The 18001-nt window shown below is 40.5% G+C and overlaps 2 protein-coding genes across 2 annotated transcripts; both read right to left on the bottom strand.

Moving 5' to 3' along the window:
• Positions 1-210: 210 nt before the first annotated feature.
• exosc4 (exosome component 4) lies at positions 211-1736 on the bottom strand. The gene is made up of 3 exons (XM_053438330.1): positions 1542-1736; positions 763-969; positions 211-670 (listed from the first exon to the last, which is right to left on the bottom strand). The coding sequence occupies exons 1-3, from the start codon at positions 1710-1712 to the stop codon at positions 311-313; spliced, it is 738 nt and encodes a 245-aa protein (XP_053294305.1). The 5' UTR covers positions 1713-1736; the 3' UTR covers positions 211-310.
• Positions 1737-2402: 666 nt separating this feature from the next.
• prkacbb (protein kinase, cAMP-dependent, catalytic, beta b) lies at positions 2403-11426 on the bottom strand. The gene is made up of 10 exons (XM_053438090.1): positions 11043-11426; positions 7449-7510; positions 7246-7374; positions 6565-6663; positions 6398-6480; positions 6179-6305; positions 5989-6084; positions 5675-5797; positions 5423-5587; positions 2403-3979 (listed from the first exon to the last, which is right to left on the bottom strand). The coding sequence occupies exons 1-10, from the start codon at positions 11086-11088 to the stop codon at positions 3854-3856; spliced, it is 1056 nt and encodes a 351-aa protein (XP_053294065.1). The 5' UTR covers positions 11089-11426; the 3' UTR covers positions 2403-3853.
• Between the last annotated feature and the right edge of the window lie 6575 nt (positions 11427-18001).

The following is an 18001-nucleotide window of genomic DNA, read 5'->3' as shown; positions in this document are numbered from 1 at the left end:
ATGAAAAGAGACGGCATCACAACATATTGAAAGCGTCTAAGAGATTAATCATTTGAAAGTGATTTTTCTTTTCTTCCATCTTTGCACGTTTGGTTTGAGGTTGGACTGGGATCTGGTGTCTGACAATAACCATACAAATCTTTCACTTTCTGTACATGTTAGCAAATACATAAATTCAGCCACTCACAAATAAGCAACACTGACAGGGCACAGAGTTCACATATTTATTGTTGGCTTCCCCACTTATATACAAAAGTACAAAGTAACTGCTATGAATGCATTATAAAAACAAGACACTCCATCCAAGGCATCACTCTCCAGTGAGCATCGACACTTCCTGGAGATGATGTCGCACCACCTCATCCAGCACCTTGCTCACACCTTTACAGGCCGTCATGGCCGCTTCGATCAGCGCCTCTAGGTGGTCCTGATGTAGTCTGGCGTCCATCTGAAGCAGAGCTATCTGTCCACTCCGGGGAAGCAGCGCCAAGGCCAAGGAGCTCAGCCCTCCACTTTCCTCCGCGTAGCAAAGGTCGGCCAGGGGCGTCTCGTCCACGAACCCGACGGAGCAGGCGCACACGTAGTCCCGCATGGGGATGCCTGCGTCGATCACAGCCAAAGTGGCGGCATTCACACACACGCTGTAGTTCCCTCCATCTGACTGCAGAATCTGTTTGAAAAGAAAGGTTTTCCCTGAATCAAGTAAAGCAAACACAACCCGATCGAAACCACGTTTGCCTGCTCAGCGCTCTAATCACCGACCTTGACATAAATGTCGATCTGAGACCGCGGGTAAAGCTGAGTCATCACAGCGGCCTCGAACGTCTGTTTGAGGTGGAGGCTCATCTCTGTTGACTTTTGGTCTCCATGGGGTCTCCTCTTCCTCTCTGCCGTGCTGAACGTGGCCATGCTGTACTGGCAGTTGATAACGGCCCGGTCGTGGAGAGCCCGACTCCGTGAGCCACGCATCTAGGGGGCGACAAACATACACATTTAATAACACATCTATCTTTATTCATGTACTACCCTTATATATAACATGAGGAGCGTTTGGATGCTTGAATGGTTGAAATCGGTTGAAATATGTTGTATAGTTGTAGGCAGCTGCAGTGATGTGCACACATTCTACCTTAATAACATCAGTTTAAAGGTGTGGGATGCAGGAAAGGTCAGAGCTGTGTCTCTTCTTAAACCTTCCCCACACAGATGGAGGAAACGTCAGTGTTGTAACTTCATATGTGGAAGAAATCCACAAGTGTCCACAGACTTTTGATCAGAGCACTAACTTAATGAGCCGTTTATTTTTTGGCTCTAGTAACTTTATTCTTAACTTCTGATTATAAAACGCTCATAATCCAGATTTGCATTTAAATCTCCTATTGTTTTCTGAGTCCGGCTTAAAGACAGAAGGACAAACGTTACCATGTTGGATCAGCTGATCATCTAAACACACGCGCAACAAACAAGTGGGTGAATATTCATATGGTTCATGGGAACAGACGAACCCCCCCCCCCCCCCCCCCCCCACCCAGGACTCCTACCTCATGAGGACCGTACACCACCGCCAGAGCCTTCGTGTTCCCCTGCTCCAGGTATGCGGAACCGTCCGCCTGAGCGAACACCCCCATACGGGCCTGGACCTTCCGCAGCTCGGTGGCTTTCCGCCCGTCCAGACGGTAACCCTGGTCCGACAGCAGCTCCATGCCCGCCATGTTTCCTCAGATGCAGCAGAAGCGACCCGCGTGTCTGCTGCTACGGCAACAGCGAAGGTTCAGAAGGCAAAGTTGGAAACGCGGATAGATTTCTCTCCTCTTCTGAGAGTATTTGAGTTTATAAAATACTGTACATACATGTAAATACGAGTATATTTAATATATTAAATACCGTAAATATAATGTCAAATATAATATGATGTAAATAAAAGTATAATGAATATCTAAAATACTGTACCTATACTGTAAAAGTTAATATAATTTAAATAAAAGGATATTGAATATATAAAATAATGTACCTATACTGTAAAAGTTAATATAATTTTAATAAAAGGATAATAGATATATAAAATACTACAATGCTACATTTTAATTAGTTATGTCACATTATTATTAATACATATGTGATTAGTGGTAGGGAAGTCATCAGTCTTCACAGTCCACAATCAAGCCACACCAAATTGTACACACTCATAATTATCAGTCCCCTAAATATATATATATATATATTTTTTTATATATTCTCTGGCAAAATGTCAAACAACCAAACAACTAACACACACACACAGAGACAAGAGTCTAGTGTCCTGTCACATTCATGAACGATTCTAGTCTCCATTCAATCTCCAGTTCTATCTCTAGTGGCCCAGTGCTAAATGTCCCAAAGCAAGGAGAGCTGCACACCTTCAACACTTTTAAAAATAAAATTTATTAGCATCTCTAATGTGTATAAATAAAAACATATATGAAACAATGCATATACGTATAATGTAATGAGCTTAACAATAACAGGGTTACATGTGATACAAAGGAGCAGTCTTTATTTTAGACAGTGTATTGTGAGGAAAACTGTACCTTGAAATCAAGCCTTCAAATATGCATACCTATAAGTTGCAAATCTACATTCTTTGACAAGAATGAAACAACAATCTGTTTGGGGGGGGGGGGAGGTAACAGGGAAAATATGGCAAATTACAGTTTTGCATTCCTGTTTCTCATGATTTTAAAATATCCTTAATTTAATACATTATTAAATTCTGTACTTTTTGTAAGGTATCACTAACAATGTTGAGGCACGAAGCTGCAACACCATTCACAATGATCCCCTTAACGTAACATTACACTCAATGGAAACCCTCAAAAGGATTTCACTTCACCCAGATCAATTTACCGAAGTCACATTGTTCCACAGACTCGTAACGATTGGTCTTTATAAGCAGACCTGAAATCTAGGGACAATATGACTATAATGTTCGACACAGAGACGAAAAAAAAAGAAGAGAGGAAGATACCAGATGACAGATTTTACATGTAACTCACAGATCCAAAAGGATCAAAAACAAACAACTGGATTAGCATCTGACTAATGTAACAACCCTTGTGTTTTTCTGCAATGGCTTGGTGTGCCTGGGTCAGGATACAGAGAAGACAGTGAGCGGATGCTTTCGTGAGGAGGGGAGGGGGGGGGGGGGGCGATCTGAGGATTTGGCTCTCTAAGGCAAAAAGCAAAGAAAGGAAAGGACCTCTCTTCTTGTGTCACCCAATATTTTCTATTTGGTCATGCTTTAAACACCCGACGTGTTCAAATGCCTTACAAAACTGACAGATATGCACATAGGACGAACACTACGTCTGAAAGCTGGCCAGTACTTCACAATAGCCAATGTGATGTGGACTTGTAACAGACCATTAAATATACACTGCTGACGACGAGGGGGGGATCCCTTCAACCCACACATGTGTGTTGAACTGCCACAGACAAAGTCAGCTACAATGTGTGGACTGTTATTGGCCATCATCTCAGTTTTTCCTCATAATTTCAAAGAAAATGTCATATTTTAAAAGGGGATAACAACATCCAAGACTAACTGCTTCAAAGTAAAAAAAAAAAAAAAACATTTGGTAGGTACAAAAAAAAAAAAAAGTAAAAGAAATAAGTGGTGTGTCTGCTTTAATACGCAGGGGTACGTGACAGTGAGAGGTTATCGGCACCCAAGGATCATGGCGACCTCATTCAGCCCTGTGGAATGAAGGGACTATGTAGTAGATCTGAAAAAACGATGGTCTCTGCTCCTTCCCAAGTCTTTAGAAGAGTGCAAAGATCCCCTTATTTTTCCCTGATATATCCATGTTCCCGCGTCCTAAAACTCTGCAAACTCTTTCGTGCATTTTTCCGTTAAAGAAACGCGGATCTCCTCCTCCTCGTAGTCGTCGAAGTTGCTCGTGTCCCCTGGGCCTCTGCACTTTGGTATGAACGGGGCTTCCACCTGCGGGAATAAGAGAAATACATATTTCAACGTGCAGTATGTCAATTAATATCTGCTGAGACAGATTTCTCTTGAGAAATCAAAAAGCTTCAAAACTCTCAGGACTGTCAAAATACAAATAGAAAACAGCGAGAACTGATTGTTATGCTCATGAGTGATGACAACTTAAAGAGTTAGTGAGTGTTTAATGAAGTGCTCGACAGATGATCAGTGTGTGAAACAGTCTGCCTCCACATTTTTCGATTGTCGGAATTTTGTGTAGTTTCCAAAACTGACACTTGTCAATCATGAGCACTTCTCCTGTCTTCACCCTCTGCTCGACAGCAAGTCATCTTCACAGCTTTGAGTGTTGACGTCCAGAACAGTTACAACATGAACTCTCAAGCCTTTAGATACGGCCTGACAACAGCTTTAAAAGGCTCCTGATGTCATGGCTTTTGTTTTGCACTTGAATCAGCACCATCATCATTTTTACCAAACATTTAGCTGTAATGTTTATTTTTAGAGCAACATATTCCATATTTACTTTCACCCAGTCCTAGTTTATATTTTGTTATTACAAAAACTTAAAAAAAAAGAATCACATGAAATTAAAACTATTTCAAACCTTTCTCAAGTGAAACGTTATTTCTACTTTCAAGGCTGAAGTGACTTCCCATGTTTGCTTTGTTTCACCCAATGCACAGGAATCTAAACATTTGTTTGACTAAAGGTCAACACCAGAGTGATATATGGCATCGGTGTACTATTTCTGCTAAGTCGTCAGTCCACCTCCCTCAACTCTGTATTTTGTAAACATGTCGTATGTTTGACTGGTAGAAAGAAGACGATGACGGTGGAGAGATACAGACACATCTAACATTGTTATAGAGCTTGTGGAAGCAGATATTTTGAATTACTCTAAAGAATAAAGGCAACAATAAATCGGCGAAGGACATAAAGTAACAAAAATGGTGACATGATGTAAAAATACAACAACCCACGACCAGCAGGCTCGGCTCTGAGGAGTCATTTGACCAGAAAATTGGTCTGAAGTTGGTAAAAGCATCAAATGACTGTTTGGTGATCGAGGTTAAACAGAATCGACAGATCAATAGGACCGAAGCCTGAGCTAAATGTCTACTTTGATTAATCAAAACAACATCATGCAAAATGGCCTTGAGACACTTATTTCTGAAAGCCACTTTTGTGCGTGAACACAAAACATCAACACAAAACAAACAGTGTCCAAACACCTGGAACCCAGAACCTTACAAAAAGATGATGCACAGTCCTCAGACACGTTTCTAAGAAAATAAACTGTTGCAGCATCATAGCCATGAATTTCACAGCTACCAAAAAAAAAAAATCAATGTGAGTAAATCAATATCTAATTAACTCTTCATTAACTTTTGTCAGTGTAGCTCAGTGTGGTGTCATTACAAAATGTATTCGGTGTCTTGCCTTTCTCTCGTAGATTGCGATCCAGTCTGTTGTGGCGAACCATTTGTGGCCCTTGATGTCATTGACTCCGTTCTTCAGGTTGCCGTAGCGTTTGGTCAGATCCACCTGCAGCAGGTTTCGCAACAGATCCTTTAAGTCGGAGCTGAAGTGGGAGGGAAATCGGACCTGGAGATAAGAGAGAAGAGCTTATTGGACGGTTGCATCTTTTTCCCCTCATGTAGAAGTTATAAATAAAAACAACTGCCTGCTCACCTTTCCAGACACAATCTTCTCATAGATCTGAATAGGCTGATCTGCAAAGAACGGAGGGTAGCCAGCTGCCATTTCATAGATGAGAACTCCGAGGGCCCACCAGTCCACGGCCTTGTTATAGCCCTGAAACCGTCAAGACAGATAATAGGTATATGATGATGCTTTTTAACGAAGGCACCTCCAAATGTGTATTATATGCCGAAAGGGATGATAATAACATGAGCTTGCAAACATATGTTACAGCAGATTTGCTTCAAACAAAGGGATTTAGTCGTCCCCCCCCCCCCCAGTTAATTTAACAAAAAGCTCCATACTTTGCTGAGGATGATTTCTGGCGCCAGGTACTCCGGTGTCCCACACAACGTCCAGGTCCTGCCTTTTACCCTCTTGGCAAATCCAAAGTCTGTCACCTGGAAGTCAGGAGCACATATACTGAGCATGGGCACGGTGTGGACAGATGTTACACAGGAGCAGGATGTGCTCATTTGTTATGTTCTAGTTCACCTGAATGTAGCCATGGTTGTCGATGAGAAGGTTCTCAGGCTTCAGATCTCTGTATATGAGATCTAGTGAATGGAGGTACTCAAACGTCAGCACTATTTGAGCGGCATAAAACCGTGCGTGTGGTTCACTGGAAAACGAAACAGCAGAAAATAAAAGGTCAAATCAATGGAAATACTGCACAGTAACACACTGTATTACATGTCCTAAGTATGTACTCACCTGAACCTTCCAATTCGTCTTAAGTGTGAAAACATTTCTCCTCCTGGAACATACTCCATCACCATGTACAAATTGGAGTTGTCCTACAAAAACAAAAAGGCCCTTAAATGGCGGATAACATTTTTACAGACAATGTATTTATATTATTCTATTAAAAGTACACATACCTTAAACGCGTACTCAAGTCTGACGAGAAAGGGGAAGCTCACAGCCTGTAATATCCTCTTCTCGTTTAATGTGTGTTCTATTTGCTTGAGTTTCACAACCTGACAGATGAAAAGAGATAAGATGAGCTTGTCGAGCAAATTTCACTAACTAGAGCAGCAGAGACAGAGAACACCGAGAGGAATGAGGAAAGCTTTGAGTCATTTATTTATATATTTTACTCGTGTTCCCTGGTAATCCCATAATACAACAAAACAGGTTAAAATGTCATTTCAGACCATTTGCTGAATATAATGGCACCAGTCTTTTATTACCTCTGCTAGGTTTTCTCCTCTGTCTGTTTGTCAGCAGGATTACACAAAAACTACTCAACCATTTCCCCAAAAAACTAGGTGGAAGGAGGGGACATGTCAAGAAAGAGCCCATTTAATTCTGGCACAGCTCGGTACAAAAGGGTAAAGCCCTGCTTTTTTCTTAACTTTCTTTAACCTAGTGAGTTTTTTGTTGATATTTTAACTAATTCCCTGGGGAATAATCATGGATCTTGAAAAAAGGGATATCTTAGCATGTGTGCAATCTGCTGCAGCTTGGTTGAATTTAAGGGGACTGTGGCTTGGGGTATGTGCTCCACCGAGGGCCATTCTAGTTGTACCTGCATATTTATGATACAGGTTGCCACTGACCTTCTGCTTGTCCAGTATTTTCATGGCGAAGTATTGCTCTGCTCCTTTGTGTTTCACCAGCATGACTCTCCCAAACGAGCCAGTACCCAGGGTCTTTAATCTCTCAAAGTCATCGAGGCCCGTTGTGCTCTGAGGAAATAGCCATGCGTTAGCCTCGTGTGTGGACAGAGCTAATATTATGTTTAGCATTTACTTATTCTCACCTGTGGTGGGCATTCCCACTTCCGTAAGAAATCTTCTTTGGCTTTGGCAAGAAACTCTTTCACTAAAAGAGAAAAGGAGAGCATATTAATATGCAGCTAGCCCACTGTTCTTCCTCAGCAATGTTATTGGGTTTATTAGTATAAAAACACATTCATGTATTAGATGGGACTGGCAAAAAGACCAAATGCTATCAGACTATGAGAGGAAAGGACCGATTGAGGTAAATTGAAATTAAATTGCAAATCAATGCAGAAGACAAAGGGACAAGGTGAACTCTCATCTGGATATAAATAAAATATTAAGAATACCACATACTTTGCTCTAAGAGGAAAGACGAAACACAAACACAAGACGACAACGTTCAAGACAGGCAGACAAGTGATGCATGCCAAGACACTCAGTATGTCTGGTGTTGTTTAGTAGCCTTATTTAAAAGGGAAGGGGACCACAACACTTAAAAGTTACAGGGCAGATTCGTCTGAGCGTCTTGTGCATCACTTAATACGACTTGGTGGAAAACTAATAAACACAGCATAGAAATGGTAAGCAGAGACAAACCAATGTATGGGAAACACAGCAGACAGCAGATATCCAGATTGAGAGAATGTGGACAACAAAAACACGGAACTCATTATCAAAGCACACAATCAAAAGCAAGCACAACTAGAAAGTCTGACACAATGAGACCAATGCCGTTCTGCCATTCTGGTCATCTTTTGGAGGAATGAGCATACCAAAGGTCTCTATTGATCACCAAGGTTTTGCAGGAACAATCACCCACATGGATGGGATGATACGGAAGAGAAGAGAGAAACATAGAGTTCATGTACAGAACAACAGGTAAAAACACATCAACAAACATGAAGCATATGTAGTGGATCAAAGCAACAAGAATGAAAACAGAGATGACATTCACCTGTGGGAGTTAAAAACAGACTGACAGTCAGAGAACAGGAACAGAATGTCAAGTGGTAGAAATTCAGTCGTGCATATTAGATCAGACTGGAAAGATAATGATCCACACAAAAGAGAAACAAGATTTACTGTGTCCTGTGTAGATTGTGAGTTTCTGTTAACATGCAAGGAAGAGCTAATTCTGAAAACTGAGATAAACTTATTTAGACGAATTACAACAATTTTCTATCAGTTGAGAGGCAACTGAAAAGATAATACAGCTCTATTAGTACATAAACAACCATTTAAGTCCCAAATATAGAGTTTTAAAAATTATGTAAACAGAGAAAATCTTCACATTTTAGATTTTTTACCAGTTTCTTGAATTATTACTGAAAATATGAATTATTAAACAGATGTTGAAAAGTCTTTGTGATAAACTAACTGATATATTAGCTGTTTCAGTTCTGTTCTGCTATTTACCAGTCAAATGATCGTTGCAAGCCTCGAACACAACTCCAATGCTGATTTAATATTCTTCATACGGTAATAATGTGAGTTGTTTTTGTTCACACAAACTTCTCTCCAACATTTTTGTGCCCTGAGGGAAAATTAAATGGTCCAAAGCCAACACAGTTGGCAAAACTTCCCTGAGAACAATGCCAAAACAAGACAAGAATAACTTAGTTTAGTTATGCTGGCGTCTCTGTTCTGTTAAAGTATAGTGTGAAACACAATACATGGACATGGGGGGGGGGGGGGGGGGGGGGGGATAGGTGTCATGATGGCATGTTTAATCTCCCCTCGACCGAGTGTGACCATGTTGGTGCGATTCCAACTGGTCGAGCTAATGGCAGCGATAATAGAGTAAACACAGGTAGCCTGGTGTATAAACAGCGCTGTAGGTGAGCAGGTCGTCAGAGCTGCTTCCCTCCTGACAAATCTGCAGCTCAGGGCATCGTGTCAGCTCAAACTGGTTTAACAGTTAGCCACGGCCCAAGATCTCCGGATCATAGCTGCTTTCAAAACAAATGCTCGACAGTATTGCTGATCTGATCATCGCTGTCTGCCTGAACGTCTCGAGCAAGCACAGTTCACTTCACCTGCCTGGTCTCTCTCAACAGGTCAATAAACTTCAGAGGAATGTTTCACTGCATCATAAAGTGACTGCTTTAAAACCAAGTGTGTAACTGAACACAGATGGATCCCTTCAGGGTTTAAGAGGGTAAAGCGTGTGTGAAGGATGTGGACATATACAGTGAATATATGACTAATTTGAACTGATTCTGCAAAAATGTATCACACCATGATAATAACACCATCGTTTTTTAAACGTGTCCAACCAGGCACGAGGAAGCCTGTGAAACACTGGGATAGGATAGTCAGTGATGACCAGCTGCACACATCAAAGTATTTAAGTGCAAGTAACACTGGCCTAGGCTGAATTACGTCAAACCTTTCCAAGCTTGTAATACCCCTTATCCTCTGACGAAGGTTCGATGACAAGCTGCCCCGGGCAATGACAAGCTGCGTGTGAGAAGCGAGCCCTGGTGGACGTTCACCACAGCGACATCACAAATGGGGACTCTAAATAAACAGGAGTGACACGATTCAAGTGTGTTTGCGTGGGCGTGTGTGCGTGTGCCTATGCCAGGACGACAGTAGTAGCTCCCTGTTTTATGAATGGAAAGAGGGCATTTGTCATTTCTTCACCATATTTGGTCAGGGTACTGTACTGAGGGACAGCTTTGTTTATAAAGCCCAGAATAAAGATGTGGCAGCATAGCCCGAGGCAGAAGCAGTCCCACAAGTAAAAAAATTTACCGGGTATTTATAACAATCACTCAAGGGTTTTGTGGTTGAGCATCAGATATTTGAGTTTGTGTCTCATCCCGGGGTAAGTGTGCTGGGAAGAGGCTGCAAAACTGAACTCAGGTCAGAAGCAAGTGGTGATTGTCATGAGCGGAGGGCGACACCACGGAAGACGTGATGAGCTGATGCTACACTGGGTATTTTTGTAGCCATTATCCATGGATTTAATGGTGTGTGTGTGTGTGTGTGCAGGCCTGAGCAGCAGCACTACCACCAAGAGGCAATGCAATGACAGGGGCCTTCGGAAGGGCTAATCCCCCCCCCCCCCCCCCCTCTTCGTGGCTAAAGTTAGCAGGCTAGCTGGTCATCAAGCTCGATCCCCTCCTCCGCTGCAGCTGCAAACAACCTTTTAGTGGGGAAATCACCAATATTGGAGGGGGGGGGGGGGGGGGTTGATCGATTACCGTTGCATTAGCAGCCCTGTGATATGCCTTCATAGATTGTGACCACTGTCTGTCAGTGCTCTCCCCTCCCCACCCCCTTGAAGCCTCCAGAAAACCACAACATGCACGGGGGTCTCCTCGCTGCTAGCTTACTTCAGCTGGGCCTTTAATGGCTGAACGTGCAACTAAATAATAAAAGACAAAACACCCCAAAGACGGTTGTTTTGTTCGTTAACTAACTAAAGAGCGAGTGTGTGTGCGGGTGGTTGTGTTGGGGGGGGGACAGGCGGCCCTCCCCAGCTGCCGGATGGGACAGCGCTAACGGGGATAGCTTGGTTAGCTAGCTACTGTCACAGGAGGCTCGGCGAGAGTCACAAATAAATGCGAATAATAACAATAATAATAACACAGACAAACAGGAACAGGTAAATGAGAGGGACTCACCGCTCTCCAGCTCGTTGCCCTTCTTGGCGGTGGCCGCGTTCCCCATGGTGTGGAAGACACGGCGGTCGCTCCGGCGGAGGAGAGATGGCGGTAGGCTACAAGCTAGCAGATGATATCCCCCGAGCCCCCGTCTCCTTCTTCGTCTTCTGCTTTTGGGAGATTACCGCTGAACACAAATCGATAACGGAATAAATCGGAGATCTAATGCGCGCGAGTGATGTCCCTTCCGGCCGGCAGCCCCCCCTCACTCTCCCTCTGTTCCGCTCCTCCTCTTGCTAGCAGCGGCAGGGTAGCGTCCGTGTCTCCCTCCGTGTGACATGAAGCTAAAGCGGTCACTTGTTCCTCACTGAGCCGCTGCCGCTCTGCCCCCCTCCGCAGCACGTCCTCATCCCCGGGCCCTCCCCAGGTTACGGATCAGGTCCGGAGACGTCTCCGCGGTCCCGGCTCCGCACAGACGCTCCTTCCGCGTTCTTTACCAGCCTGGCGATGCGGGTTTGACATTTTGCAGGGAGTCGGTAGCAAGGACTTTATTATCAGTCAAGAAACTCACCTTGAAATGTGATGATAAACATTCAGCCTTGACTGAAACTAGTGTCTCTGCACGAAAACACACTGAGTCAAACCTGGAGTCACAAAACATAACCTCAGGCAACAAGTGATAATTACTATGTTGTGAAACTTTTAATTTCACAACAATTATCTACACTAAACATTTTGGCTGAATTTCTCACCAACAAATGAAGATTGGCTAAAAAAACACACCCTTCACAATGTTAATATATTAATCAAAAAGTTGAAATCATAAAATACATGACCACAAAAAAAGCTGCACTTGTCCAAAATTACTTTTCTTTACTTATTTATTCATACACAGGTTTATTTATTTGCTTTGCATTGTTATACCAAGTAATGAGCTCAGTCGCTAAGTTGTACCAATGTGTACTTCACCATTTCGTGCTCTTGATTATATTTTTTGAATAATTGGTTTCTACCAGTTTTTTTATTCTAAATAAAGTTTTATTAAAAAACACTTCAGAGGCTAAATATATCTAAGGTGACTACTTGGTTTTATCTGTAATTGTTACTAATGCAGCCCTTAATTTGCACACAAGCATTTTGAAATCTCGCAAACAGCAACCGACTGTTTCCGTTATTACCTAATATACTACTAATTAGCAGGCATTTAGTTTTAAAATGCTCCTATAAACTTTTATCTCATGACAATTACACAGTTTATTAGCGGAGTAGACAGAATACTTTCCTTCTACGTGTGATACACTTGCAAGTTTGTGTATTTGTAAAAGGAAAGCAAAAAAAAAAAAGATAAAATTACTAAATTAACAAATTTATTCACGTTGCCTGAAATTGTATCTCAGGACGGCTACTCAGATTCTTTGCTTGAGTAAAAGTGATAATATACTCCATTAAAGTAAAGTATAAATGTACACTAGCATCTTGAAATCACTTAAAGTAGAGACTTACACGCAAATTAGGTTTTTAATATTCAAATTATAGTTACCAACTGTGTTAATGTTAACTTTAAACAAACTTAGATTATTTGTGTGTAACCAGCTGAAGTAATTTCTTCAATACAATTCAATTTTACTTGCATAGCGGCAAATCACAACATATATTATCTCAAAGTACATAATAAGGTCAAAATGATAGAGAATCTCACAGTTCCCACAACATTCTAGTGGAATGTTGGCGACCATCTGCCTCTTCAAGTTGGTACAACTTGTTTTCTTTCTTCAATGTGTCGTTATCTCTACTGCTAATCCTTTGAGAGTCGTGGGGTCGAGAGGTGGGTACATCCTGGTCCCAAGCTTATCGCAGGGCCAACATTCAGAGACAAACAACCATTCACTCTCACGTTCAAATCTAGACTCTGATGTAAAGCAGTTGAGTAAATTAGATTAAAATCTAACACTGCTTATCTAACTATTCATATTTATTTTTCAAAGTGTTTACGGCTCAAAGAATAGTTAACTATTACGAGTTTGATTTAGCGTTTAAATATTTAGAAGATATTACATTTTTAACCACTCCTTGAAACTTGTATGTCTTGTGCATCTCATTTGCTTATTTATGCATCTTGAAATGTTTAGATATAATCTATTAAAAAAACCCATCAGAAAATAAAGTTTGCCTTAAAGGACAAGAGAGAAGATCTCAGATCTTCCCGAGTAAAGTAATGGTATGAAAAGCATTACTGTTTTTGTTTTGTTTTGAATCTTACTTTTTATTTAATTATATCTTACAAATAAATGTAAAGGTGTACGCCTTTCAGAAGAAGAGGTTTAAAGAAAAGAGCTTAAAGTAGAATCGTTAGAAGTTCAAAGTGAAGTAAGTAAAGATACCTAACAACTTTTTTGCGTAGTGCTTGTAAAAGTAGTTAATTTCGATCACTGGTAAAGTAGCTGTTAAAGTGTGTTTTATGGCTCAAACATTACAAGACTCTTGCTATTAGGAGATAACTTTGACACTTCATAATAACTGCATATACTGAATGCTATCACATCCAGGGCATAAAAGCATTTAGGCATATAGGTACGTGTTTACATTTGAAAGAATTTCATAAAAATACATTTAAAATAATCAGGAGATCAAAGGAATATGACCGTACTATTTTACTGTAGCTCGAAATGCAGTTACAAAGAAGTTCTGCATTATTCTTTAAATGAAGTGCAGACAAATGTTGGCTTTTGATACTTAAAGTATCAAAAGTAAAGTACTTGCGGCTGAATGGCCACTGTTAGATAGACTGAGGAGTGGTTCTGCTGTATTCATGTTTAAGTTGTCAATGGACAACAGGTCATTTAATAGCCCATTTGACATAAATCTTCACTTCTTTGATTCAATAAATCACATAGAGTTGTTACACATGAAACAACTTTTTCATATCTAAAATATAATAAATGAATGCTAAAAAATTCGGAATAGTACGGTTTTCATTTGCAAGGTTAAGGGCTAAAATAACATTTATCCATGTATGGTGTATTTGTTGAAAATGTCCATTTAACAGTACAGTCTAAATCAATTTGTCTTTCTGATATTCACTCGAAGTTTAGCCTCATTTAACTGCATGCAGTAAAATTTCTATAAATCTGAATCACTATGAGCCACCAGGTAAAGCTATACAGCTAATTTAATAAAGTTGTGTTCATGCCTGCTCTATAGAAGTATATTGTGGTGGAGAATACATCACTTTACTCCAGGAAAGAAGAAACTTTTGGAGGTGTTTGTAATTTACCTGAATATTTCCACCTCATGCTTTTTGCTCCGCCCTCATTATGTGAGTAGGATCATAAGTATACACTCTCCTGTGAGTGTTAAAGACAGCCTGGCATGGATTGTTTCCTGAAAGCCGTTCTGAAACGAATACACCACAAAACATTGTAGAGTAGCTATGACAAATCAGAAAGATATGAGATACAAACAAAAACCAACAAAACTTGATTCACAAAGGGCAAGGCAAATTGACTTACATAGCAAATTTATTTCAATTGCACCTTAAAAGAAATACAACAAGAGCTCTATGTAAGATATAAAAGGTATTGAGATAAGATTGAATGTTTACACAGGGAAAGACAGACATATATACAAGTGAAATAACACTGATTCTTAACCACAGTATAAATAAGTCCCCGTAAAAAGTAATGAATATAAAATGTAATGCCTTAAGAGTACAAATAAAAGGAGTAAAATAACCACACTATATCTCCGCCCATGTTGAATTAGCAGCACATTAGTTTAGCTTGATTGGCACTCACGTGATCATAGTAAAACTCAATTAACATCTCAAATCATAAACATTTATTGAACAGTTGTAATAAAAAGTATATTTCCCACAGACTCCCATAGACTCTGCTCCAACAGGAACAGGTTGCAGGCAGATGCCCGCTGATGTCTGTCAATATTTGCACTGAAGGACAAATCTGACATAATGGTGGATGTAAGAATGTCAGTTGAAATGTTACTGACGTGGAACTCCACCGTGTTGTGGTTGCTATAGCAACAGAATGTTCAACTGAGACCGACTGCTGCTGATGAAATACCACGTTTATTATTCTACTCCGTTACACCAGCGATGGAAATACACTGTTTCTCTACATTTATGTGAGAGCTTTTATTTAACCATCTTGTTCCTTTTCTTCTTGGAGACTGGGTTAAAGATTCTCACTTGAATTCCCTCTGAAAATCTATTTTGAATAATAAGACTCTTTTACAACCTTATTTATTTGTGTAATATTGCTTGAAGAGTTTAGTCTGTTAACAGTACGTTTTTTATGTATCACCCTTTTATTTTTTGTTGTTGTATTGTAATCACAAAAGTTGATATCTAGTAAAATAATCCAAAGGGATTTGAAATGAAACTGAATGCTTTAAAGGTCGAGTGTGTAAGATTTGAGTGAAAGGGATCTATTGGCAGAAATTGAATATAAAATAATCTTAGTGATGTTTTTTTCTAGTGTGGCATCATATAAATTCTTTACCCACGAATGGGCCCTTTATATATAAATACTTTATATTTAGATCAGGAGCGGGTCTTCTCTACGGAGGCCACCATGTTTTTTTCAGCAGCCAAAACTGGACAAACCTTTTGAGTTTTTATGACAACTGTAGGCTACAACAGGTTCTCTGTCATGTTTGGAAGGGGAGGGTGAGGTGAGGGGTGTTCAGCTGCAACATGCAACTTTACCACTAGATGTCACTAAATTCTACACACTGGAACTTTAACATTTTACCTATTTGAATGGTATTTCACTTTGTTGGTACATGAGTTTATTATTGTTTACACTGTGATACTCAATTCTACATTCACAAGTAGTAAAGAATAGTAAAAGTTTGGATTATTTATTTTTACCACTGCTTACTTATGATGTGTAAGTGACTGTTAGAGTAATGTACAGCTAACCATGAGGTGGATGTGATGGCTAAGGTCACTGCACAACCTCATGCAGATAGCGTGGGTCTTATTATCATTTCCATATGGGAAGGGAGGTTCCTCCATCACTGACACACTCAGAGCCAGCTGTCATATTTTGATAAGGTGGCTGATGATTGTTGTTTGATTACAGACTCACTGCACAGCCCAATCGCCTGTGTGACCTTTTCTTGGTTGGTACACTATTGCTCAAATAGGTTTACATGTGCATTCTCCACCTTTGAATATGAACGTATAGTTTTTTGTATTCAATCTTGAGTTTTAAAAAGTCTCCTTACTATAATGATAATAATACGCTTATATATGTAGCACTTCAGAGATTATAAACTACTTTACAGGCACAAAATAAAAAAAAATAAGCAATAAATAAAATATAAAACATTCATATTAGTCTCAAACATATAAACTAACCTGCATTAACACATAAATACAGATATGCAGCCAAATTTACCAAAAAAAAATTAGTAATATAAAAATGAGGTTATTCGAAAGAAATATGATTTTTAAAGACAAACAAAATGACTGTTCTCTAAATACTTTCTCTCTAAAAAATACCAGTTTTTACTTCCACCCCTCTACTGCCACTCGCTGACATCTATGCTGTGAACAATTTAGACTAAAATCGAACTGCATGTTGTGGTTTGTTACATTAACATTTATTTTAGTAACAACCCTCTCCTGCTGCTTCTCTTGTCAGACTGATATATCAAGGCGTGATGTTAATCGCTGTAATGTTATTGACGGACGTCTATGTGCTCGCTTCAGGTGCTATTACACTGAAGTACACAAGAGGGCAGCAGATCTCTGTTGCATAATCCGTGGAGAAAACGTGGGCCAGCTCTGTGGATACGGATGTTTGAGCCTTGGCCACAGTCACGGTGACTGGATGCAATTTCATAATTTAAATCAATTGTTTTTTCGGCTGTGAATTCTCTGCTCAGATGTCCTCATTAGGACATTTGGACTTTTGGCTGATGTAAGCGTGCGGGTTGTCAACCGGTTGAATTGAGCATTTCTCTTGTAATTAGGTTGCACTTTTTTTGGGGCCAACACATGATGCCCCATTGTCTTGTAAGAGCTGTGGTATGCTCATGCTAAAAAAAATATCGGAGAGCTTTATGTAACCCCAGTCTTCCAAGAGGTTTTATCTCAGCCAATAAAGTATAGTGCCTCCTTTTGTTTTTCATAAAAGAATATGTGCGAGCCTGTGAGGAGGTATTTCTGTTATTGAGTGGGACACTCATCTGTTTTCACTCTTTTATCTCCTCATTTCTCCGTCTCTCTCTGTGTTCTTCCCGGCAAACAGCATGTCATGTTCATCCCGACTGACCAGCTGCTCTCCATATTGGCTTTCTTATGTTCCTTGCAAACACACTGGGCTGCTCTTCAAAGGGAATGATTGATGTGCTTAAATGAATGAATGAAAAGCCATATCTTTCCTGTTTTCTGATCCTGTCTGTTTGGAGCCGTAACCATGGATCGTTTCAGCCTGACGCATCCAACTTGATTTAATCGCAGCGGCGATAATTGGGAACATTCTGTCGATGTAGGCGAATCTAGCTGGTTAGCGTGAAACATGCTGTAACTTTAACGCAATTTTAAGCCTTTATTTGTGGAGGCGAGTGAAATATTGCGTGGAGCGGCTGTATTTCAGACACACCCTGCCATACACATTCACACAGGAGCTAGAACCACAGATTTCCTCGGTTGGCGACCGACCAACTCCACTCCAGTGGTTGGGGCTGAAGTGCTCTCCTCCGCAGCACATCAACTGAATTTATAGTGAGTGAGCCGTTTGATATTTGCAGTTATCCAGCTTCTGGATGTCACTGGATCCCTACATTTTCATCCTCATGCTGAGATTCAAACCAAGAAAATGAAAATGGAAAATTCTTGGGTCTCATTTTTAAAGAGTACTAAGGCCTGGAGAGCATAGCCGTCGGACTCTGGGCACGCAGGGTGGGTGTGGCGGTGCCTGCATGAGGCTGTTGACTGCTGAACATGATGTATT

The sequence above is a fragment of the Pleuronectes platessa genome, chromosome 13 (genome assembly GCF_947347685.1).
Source record: "Pleuronectes platessa chromosome 13, fPlePla1.1, whole genome shotgun sequence".
NCBI classification, from domain to species: Eukaryota; Metazoa; Chordata; class Actinopteri; order Pleuronectiformes; family Pleuronectidae; genus Pleuronectes; species Pleuronectes platessa.
The sequence above is the reverse complement of the archived record's forward strand: the minus strand, read 5'-3'. Positions and strand labels throughout refer to the sequence as shown.